This window comes from Cicer arietinum, chromosome 8 (genome assembly GCF_000331145.2).
Source record: "Cicer arietinum cultivar CDC Frontier isolate Library 1 chromosome 8, Cicar.CDCFrontier_v2.0, whole genome shotgun sequence".
Lineage (NCBI taxonomy): Eukaryota > Viridiplantae > Streptophyta > Magnoliopsida > Fabales > Fabaceae > Cicer > Cicer arietinum.
In genome coordinates this window covers 17,301,839-17,311,870 of record NC_021167.2, presented here as the reverse complement: position 1 = coordinate 17,311,870, position 10,032 = coordinate 17,301,839, and the positions used below count along the sequence as shown (strand labels likewise).

Below are 10,032 nucleotides of genomic sequence, written 5' to 3'. Positions count from 1 at the left end.
AGGCTCAACTAGAGATCTTCTTTCGGTTCTTCCTTTTCTAACCTGAGAGACCCGCTACTCCGTTTTTTCCATTCGCTACTTTTTTTAATTGCTAAAATTGGTGGAAATGGATCCTATCTATTTAGTGTGGTTTTTCTCTAAAGGAACCCTTGGGCGAAATAAATAATTATTTTTCTTCTTTCTTTGTCTCCTCAGTTCCTGGGTGAGTAGAAAGGTGTCGACGAAAGGCCATTCTATCTACGAGTCTATCAGAGAGCTAGTCTGTACGTCGTTACGGATTCATAGCGAAACCCTTTCTCATTTCAGCCATTGGTGATTGCCCATGTACATCAATAAGAATGAGGCATGACTTATTATCACTGTTATTCTTCATTAAGGCCCAACAATATCTAACCAACAATTTCAACTTTAAATTTCCCTATGTCAATAATTTATGTATACTCACTAATATTAAACTAAAAAAGAATACATAAACCCTAGCCACCATCACCTTCACACCACATAAACCCTAGCCTTCTCTTGGTGATTGTTACTAATTATTTAAAATGAATAAATGTTAAGTATTCACACACCACAAAAATTCGTAAACTTTTATAAGAAATAAGTTTTTTTTTTAAGTAACGTTTTGGATTAAAAATTCGGGGTGTTATAGACCACACCTCCTCCTTATCTGAATTGGACCCATTGTTCCTTCAATTTAAATTTCATCACTCTCTCCTTCCAATCCACCCACATTCTCCCTATTGTTTCCAACCAATCAATCCCCAACACTAAGTCCACCCCTTCTAAATCAAACAAAACAGCTTCAATGTTGAATTTAGTAATCCCAACCTCAACTTCATTATCCAAACTTTTTTCCTATGAGGTAGTTTGAAATCTAACACCTAGTTTAATACTCATTGTTTCAGTTCGCTTGATGGGCCAACCAAGTGCTTTTACCAATTTCCCCAACAATGAATTTATGAGTAGCACCACTATGAACTAAGAGTAAAATAGGTACTCCATTCATTTTAGCCTTTAATTTCATGGTCTTGTGTCGCTTTTTTTCAACCTTAGTGATATTGCTCAAAGACATGATGTTGTACTTCTCTTCATTTTCGACTTCATCTTCTTCCTTCTCACCCACCATGACCTTCATTACTTTAAAATGACGGTCAAGGCATTCGTGTTGTGGATGATAACTTCCCCACACCTGTAGCATAGCCATTTCCTCATTTTCTCCATCAACTCATGATACGACAGGTGTCTAACCCCTCTGTCTCGAGGTATATCATGCCATGAATCACCCCTATTATCATTTTTTGGACCAAACCCATTTGCATTTTCCTTGTTAGACTTCCCATAACCCCACTCTAAATGAGATCCACTAACATATTGTGGGTTCACCCGTTGAAAACTCCTCTGAATCCACTCCTTTGGTTGGCACTACGCAACATGACCCAATTCGGTTTCTTCTCGAAAAATTCCATCTCAACAGCCTGTGCCATGTTCATCAATCTTGAGCTCGAGACCAACCCCATCCCCTCACTCGCCCCTTTATTCCTTCTCGAAGACCATGTAAGAAGTAACCCAAATATTGTGAATCGGGTATCCGATCCACTTGCACCACTAGCCTCTCGAAATCCTTGATATATTCTTCTATACTTCCCTCTTGCTTAATCGAAAAGAGTTGTTCGAACAAATTTCCTTCTCCAATCCCTCCATAACATTTAAGTAAAGCATTCTTAAACTTCTCCCAAGTCAGATTCGCCTCTTCCTCCGTCAACGCTTGAAAAAATGAATCGTTGACCCCTCCATGCATAATTGGGCCAAAGTCACCTTCAGTTTTGTGCTCGTATTAAGAACCCTGAAGTAAATCTCTGCATGCACTATCCACCTTGCAGAATCTTCACCATTAAAAGAGGGGAGTTCCACCTTCTTCACAGATTTACGAAATTCATCAACGGTTTTGCAATGAATTTGTTGGTCGTTCCTCTTCAAAGTTTCTGAATATACATTCCTCTCTGCAAGACTTTAGGATATGAGCGACGCAAGTTTTTCCTGATCCTAAGCGACTTGAAGTCGCATCTCCGCCAAAGTCTGTTTGAGCGATGTAACTTATGTTTGTGCACCTTTGTTTCCATCTTCTTTGGTGGCATCAATTCAATTTACTGGTATTTGGTCTCTTTCTCTAGCTATCCAAATAAACAATCTGGCAAGTCGGACCAATTAATAGATGAATAGAATTAAAAATGGAAAGTGCTTAAATAAAGAGATATAATGTGTGACTTTATTGAATAAGAAAACAGAATTACACAGTGAAGTAATTATTTACTAACATAGAGCACAATGCTCCTTTAGAGTGCAAAATGCTCTCTGCCTACAACAACATACAAATTATAATCAAGATCCCCCTTTTTTTTATATACACATTACACAATATAATTATTCCACACAAACCTAGGTAACTGCCATATAATTATTCCACTTACCAAACCTACTAGGCAGCTAGGTAACTGCCATAGAATTATTTTACATCCCACTAAATCTTCTTTTATAAACTTTCCACACATGTAGCTTACTAACAGCCCCTGTAGCAGAGTTACTGCATCAGTAACTACTCCCCTATAAGTATCATCTAGGGGGATTTAGTAAATGGTTAGGTGGTAAAAGAGCATTAGCACACAAAGAAATTGAAAGCATTGTAAAAAAAAAAAAAAAACTAATGCTAAAAACGGTAGCTTTATTTGTAAATAAAAAAGATAGTTTTAATTTTCACAACAATGCTATTTATTTAATTGTGATCTATATTTATTTTGGAAAGGCGTTTATTTATAAAAAAAAATATTTCATAAGCACACATATAATAATTAAAGAGAAACAGATATAAAGATAATTATAAGGTACGTTAGTGATATGATAGAAAAATTTATATAAATATAAAATAAATTGTTTAATGAGTATAAAAATGTTAAGGTGTACAAATACAAACAGTTGATTAATTATCGACCATTTCTCCCATATCATTGGTTTCTCACATGCACATTGTTCGAGAGGGAATTAAAATTAAAACAAAATGAAACAATGCAAGATTTTTTATTTATATTTTAATAGAATACAATGGTTCCATTAAAAAAGTAAAATCAATCATTTCCTTTTATTTATATATATACTAGTCGGTCACACTTCTCCACCTTTAATAAAAACCAATCTTTTCCTTTTCATAATCCAAAATCGTGTTTTTGTTCCTATCTTGATGGAAAAAGAAATAAAATGTTGGAAGCAAGCTTCTTCATCCCTAAAGGCTGCAAATGAAACAAAGTTTTTTAAGAGACTATTTTCTGAGGATGACGAAGTTATTATTCTTCAAGGCCTAGCAGGTACAGATTTAAATTCAGCTTCAAGCCATAGTGATATTTACAGCTATTTTAAAAGCCAACTCAGTTTCAAACCTACTAGAACTCAACTTAGAGATAAAATTTGTAAATTAAAGACTAAATTTAAAAACAAAGAAAACAGCAAATTTCCTCCTATTTTTACCAGTTCACACGAGCAGAAAATATTCGATCTTTCTAAGAAACTTTGGAGCAACGATAAAGAAGAGTCAGAGGAATCAGACATTGAATTGAGTGAAATGTTGTTGTTTGATGTGGATGTGTTCAGAATGCGAAGGAAGTTGCTTGACAGAACAAAGAAGGCTGAGTTTGATGAAAGGTGGAACAATTTGAAACTTTTGGAAATCAAGTTTTTTTACGACGGTTTAGCGTTATTTAAAGACCTATCTGACTTGCTTTTGAAGAGTCCTTAAACTCGCAGCATTCAACTATTTTAATTTGATTTCTCTGCTTTTACTTATCACTGTGCATTTTACTTTGTGTCATTATGGATAATGATTTAAGTAAGTGCCTTTTTATTCATATTTATCATGCATGTTTAATGTATTATTGTTGAACTCAGATTTTTCTTCTTTTTTTGTTGTCGCCTCTGTTTTATTCTTTTGTTCTTATCAGTCTCCTATTATTAAATGAGATGAGCAATGTTTTGAAGTTATGAATTATTGTCTCGTTAACTATGTGCCTTCCATGGCAAAAAAGTGTTTTTATTTTATAATTTTTTACTGTTTGTATAAAATTCATTCAAATGATCATTGGGATTTTAGAATTTTTCTAACGTGTATATACAACATTACACAAATTAAGTTGCAATAATTGCATCACTTTGTTCGAATAAATTTTCTTAATGATTAATATTTTAAAAAATAATTTTTTTACTAGCCATTCTTTTAACCGTATCTTGTGTAAAACTAAGGAATTAGAAAACTTAAAAGTCATCTTTTGAAGTAAAAAGATGCTCATCACAACATACGGAAAAAATAATAATTAATAGAAAAGAGCAAAAATCATTTTCAAAAAAATTAATAAATAAAACAACAGCTTATTTGATAAGGTAAAGAGAATAAGAGAGAGAAATTCATTTTTTCAGAAAAATACTAATAAATAAGATAACTTATTTGAACTAAGTGATAGATTTAATGCATACTACCGCCTGGCTCTTGAGTTCCAAAACAAAAATAGTTTTTTTTATCAAAAAAATATAAATTGGTTTTAACAAATAAAAATAATTAGTGGTGGTACGCGACCTTTCCATACCATTCTATAATTCTTTGAGTCTATATAAACATCAAAATAGTGGATGCACTTTAATACAGTATTTCAATATGTAAATATATTTTAAATGTCATTTTTAACTCTTAATTATTATGTTTCCCATATATTCCAAGTGGAATACAAAAGGTTCTATTAAATGTGGAGAGATGAGAGGTTTAAAGATGTGAAGTTAAATAGTGCAGATGACATGCTTTAAAAAAAGCACATACATCGAGACTTGTTTGATAGATATAATTAGAAAAATAGTATGAATAAATCATTATAATTTGTTTAAATTTAATGTTTCATATTATGTTTTTTAGTTGAAATTCATTTCTTAATTATGAACTGTGTTAGAAATCAACAAGTAGAATAACAATACTAATTTATTTAATTATCTTTATAAAAGACAAAATTGAAATTTAAAAAAGCATACATATAAAAAATATTTAAAAATATAATTTAAAATTCAAAAATTAGAATATAATATAAATATAAAAACAATAGAATTTGATATTAAACTTAAAAGAAAATATTAATAATTAATTTAAAAAATATTTATGCTTTTATTACAAGGGTAGTCTTTTTATAAAAATTAATAAATTATTATTTAAAATTATATAAAATATAAAAATCAATTGAAATTTTAAAATAAATATAATTTATTTACAAGAGTAATTTTTTCATTTATGTATAATATATATCATATATTTATTTATATTATCTAACAAATTAAATAGAACTATTTGGTCACTAATGATTTTTAAAAAAGAAATTTAAAATTGTTTATTTAATAATGTCAATGAATATTTTTAAATATAAAATTAGTTTATTATTTACTTAATTTTTTTTGTTAAGTTTTAATGTTTAAATATATAATAAGCTAATATGAAAATAAAAAAATACAATGTATTTGTTTATAATGGAAATTTGTCATTTAAACATGAGAAATTATATTATACCATGTTGTGATGACATGTATACCAAATACACAATATGATAAAATAATATTATTATATTTATTAGTATGTGCATATCAAACACATAATATGATAGTATTTATCTTGCTACCTCCATTTTTATCGTATCTTATATCTTATTATTCAATTTTATATTCTATCTTATTTATATCATATCACACGCATTAAGCAAACCCTAAAAATATGTATAATACTTACAGGTAATTAAACCTATCTACCTCCAAAACTATTTTAAATGTATCCAAATATTGGGACCATTTTATTTTTAGGAATGGTTTTGGTTATCCAATCATTAAGAATCGGTTATTAACCGATAATCAAAATAGAGTTATATATCTTTTCATATAAAATTTTATTTTTTTATTATTTCATAAAAAAATAAATATTTTATAAAATAACAATTTTAATATTAAAATTTATTTATTATTAATTTAATAATATTGGTGGTTGTAAGTTGTCAGTTATCAGAATTCTAACTTGGACCATTAGAGATCTCCGTCGATTCTAGTCAGATAGTTGAAGCACTATCACCAACTACCACATCATTCACAAAGATCCATCGTAGGCTACCACGAGATTGTCAAAGCTCCCGTATCTATCGCTGGAATTCTGATGTTTACCATCGTCCACCACCACCATAATATTAAATTAATAATAAATAACATATTATATTTAAATTTCATTTTTTATATAAAAAGTAATAATTTTCAAATTAAAAAATTAGAAAAATAGTAAAATAAAATAAACTTAAAATGAAAACAATTAATTGGATTAAAACAGACTTTTGAAAATGGTTTTAAAATTCAAACCATTTAATTGTTTTACATGGATATGATTTGGATACAAAAATACCCTTAATATCTACTACCTTATACATGTAAGACTCTCTGGTCAAAAAAGGGGTTCCTTTATATAAAATATGTTTTAAATTATAAGAAATGTTAATTATTTTTCACAAAAATGCGTCTAATAAAATGTAAATAAATAAAAGATCAATTAATTCTCTCAATAATTGAAAGATACTTTTGAAAAGAGAATGCACATGATTAGCAAATTTAATGTGAAAATTATTTCACTAAATTCTTGTGCATTCATCAATTCTGTCTTAGATATATGGATAAATGTAATACTATATTTCCTGTTTAAACTTTTTAAAATTCAAACATGTTTTTAATAAATAAAAAGTTCTACTTTTAAATACCTTAACAAGAACCCTTAGCATGACAATTTTTTAACTATGGAATCGATAGAACATGTCATTTACATGAGCCAAATTTAGATTTAAGAAAACATGGCTACAAAAATGGAGTAAACAGTATAGACAAAATTTTAACACAAACAATTTTGAAAACTATTGTAACTGGGATTTTTAATTATGGCGTTCAGATTCTAACCAACAAAAAAAATCACAAATCGATTCAAAATTACCAAAAAACTACTCAAAACTAATTTGTGTATGTGTGTTTAGGCCATCCTGAACAAAAAAAAAACTATTGGTTTAGTCTTTTTTATTCTCAACTAATCGAATTACCAACCGCATATATAGTAAGAAAATAGTAACTACTTAATATTATTTTTACTTTATTAATTCTAGCACTAACAGCTAGCATCGTTTCATTTCATCCATGAGGAAAAAAATATTTTGTTTACCAAACTCCGTGCATAATGCTACAAATAATTTAAAATTTATTGTTTTATTTTTTGACAAAATAAAAATCATAGTTATTCATTTAAATTGAAAGATTATATCGATATAAAATAAATTTAAATTTGCTAAAACTATAACGGGTGAATTTGCTAACAAATTCACAACATCTAAATTAATAGCAAAAAATAACAAAATAGCAAAAAAAAATGACCACATCTCTTCAAATACGACAAATTCCACGTGTTCAGAATACTTATGTCTTCGAATGTGTAACATTGAAGATGTCAAAATCATTGAATGAAATTTGTAATTGAATAAAACTATTTTTTTAATTTGAAATAAACGAACATCACAAAAAGACAATAAAACCAAAAAATGATGCACTAAGACGACAGACAAAACAACTGCACTCAAATGACAAAAAATCACATAAAAATACAATAGAAAAACTAACTCTACATAAAAGTCACTTATTAATATTTAGTTTAATTACTGAATGTTCAAAACCTCTAATCATCTATAAAAATAAGATCAATTGGAGGATGAAGACAAGAGTTCAATTAAGCAATATATCTACACTTGTTGATATAAGCACAAGTTATGAAACTTTTCTCTCTCGCAAAACTCCAAACCTTTTTCACTATATTTGTGGATCATTCTTATTGAGTTTTTGCTCTAAGTTAACATCAAACAAACGGTTAAGAATCATTAAATCTCAAACATTTTTTTATCATACACAATGTATGTTACTCAAGTGTACCTTTCATGTTACATTGAGTGTGATTGTAAAAATATTTTCTGGTTTGAAAGGTGGTTGTAAAAATCCTTTATGGATTCAAATGTGGTTATATAAATTCCTTTTTGGATTGAAAGGTCAACGAAGAACGTTATGTGTTGAGCTTATCAGTGAAAATCTAACAGATTGTGAGGACAAGATGTAACCCGTGTTGGGTGAACCAGTATACGTCTCTTGTGTGGTAGTCTTATCACTTCTCATTTAATTATCCAACATTAACAAATTACACTTTGCGACATAATGCTCTTTATTCACTGTATTTATAATCTTAACTCATCTAGAACGTTCAGGATTTCAACTCTTATCACGAAGGTCATTCTTGAGTTTAAAAAAAATTAAGTGCAGGGAAAAAAAATTAAAATGGGTCACAATTTAAACCCCATTTTCTTGCGACTTTATTGCTACTTCAATTAACATTAGAGCACTGCCTTTAAGGTTGAGCATCTAACAAGTGTTAGACGAAAATATTCATGAAAAAGAAGCAATTGTTAGAACCAAGATGGTTTGAAGAACAACTCTTTATCTTGTTTTGATAATAAAATAAAATAAAAAGAAATTTTGTGGGAACAATTTAATGCACTAATTTTTTGATTGAGTGTGCATAAAATAGAACAAGGAAATAGAGGAAATGAAGATATCAAAGGAAACGAAGAAATAAGAGGAAACAAAGTCAAACGAAGTCAATCAAAGTCAAAGGAAGTCAATGCAAATTTCAAACTCGCTCAATGCACGTGTTGTTGTGTGCGCGCCTATGCCTCTACGACTTATGCCAAGTGTGTCTCTAAAACTTCTGCGAAGACTGCCTCTAAAGTCTAATGCATATTTTGATTGAGTTTCCTTAAAGCTTCTGATAGAGTTTCCTTTAAAGCTTTTGTCCACGCTCGCTCTAAAAATTGCAACATACTCCAAGATGTTGCCTCTAATACGCAACACCCTCTGAAGTTGCATTCACTTTGATTGCGCAACACAGTGACATTTCCCCTGCCACTAATTCAAAGTCACATATTTCTTCATCGGACGAACCAAACCAAGCAACACAACATCTGACTCTGATGATCGAGTCAAATTATGTTACATGTTCTGATGAAGGAAATCAACAACTATAATGGAAAGTCAATACTCTAACAAAGATTGAGTTGTATAAAGATTCTAAAGGTCTAAGAATAGACTCCGATGTGTTCTCTCTGATTTAACATGCGTCTAAAGGAAGATTCGAGAAGAATAAATTGGAACACAATCTGGACAAGTTTCGAATAAGATCATTCTACAACATTTGGCCAAAGGTATGTTTTAGAAGCAATCAATTCTCAACAGTCATATTTACAAACCTCGGTTTGTATTCTCAATGAAGATCTTTGAAGACTGACGCAGGAAGAAATACGATTAAAAACTTGTTTGGGATATAAGTAGAAACCCTAATTGAAGCTATATAAAGGGTATCAATTCTAAAGATAGTAGACATGAATAAGAAACTAACAACAACAACAAACCTTACAATCAAAAATAGAGAAACTCTAATGCAGTCAAATTCAAAGGTTTCAGTTTCACGGAAAGGCATTCAACTCATACTTTATTCTTTAAGTGCTTTGTATCAACAACAACAACAAAAATTCCACACAGTCCACTAACATCATGTCATATGCATTCAAAAAGTCACTTTTTCAAATTATCATCTTATTCATAAATATCATATACCACATACCCTTATCATGAGAATCATACATTCATAGAGAAATAACCATAAAATTATCACTTTCAGCGCATACACATAAAAATAAAAATTGGAACTTGATTTCCTACACATCATAAAAATTAAAACTCAAACACATGTCACATAAGAATTTTGACTTATTTCATACCAATCATAAAAATTAAAACTTTAAAACATATTATAAAAAATAAATAAAATAAAATTGAAACTAGTTTCTTATACACCATAAAAATCAAAACTTTAACGTATATAACATGAAAATTCAAACTCGA

At 29.3% G+C, this 10,032-nt stretch overlaps 1 protein-coding gene across 1 annotated transcript; it reads left to right on the top strand.

Annotated features, from left to right (window-relative positions):
- Window positions 1-3,235: 3,235 nt before the first annotated feature.
- Window positions 3,236-3,787, top strand: LOC101497918 (probable transcription factor At2g01370). The gene has a single exon (XM_004512785.1). It carries the CDS (start codon window positions 3,236-3,238, stop codon window positions 3,785-3,787), a length of 552 nt encoding a protein of 183 aa, XP_004512842.1.
- The last annotated feature ends 6,245 nt before the right edge of the window (window positions 3,788-10,032 follow it).

Coding starts and splice junctions, on each gene's coding strand:
- LOC101497918 (XM_004512785.1), top strand. CDS start 3,236: ATGGAAAAAGAAATAAAATGTTGGAAGCAAGCTTCTTCATCCCTAAAG.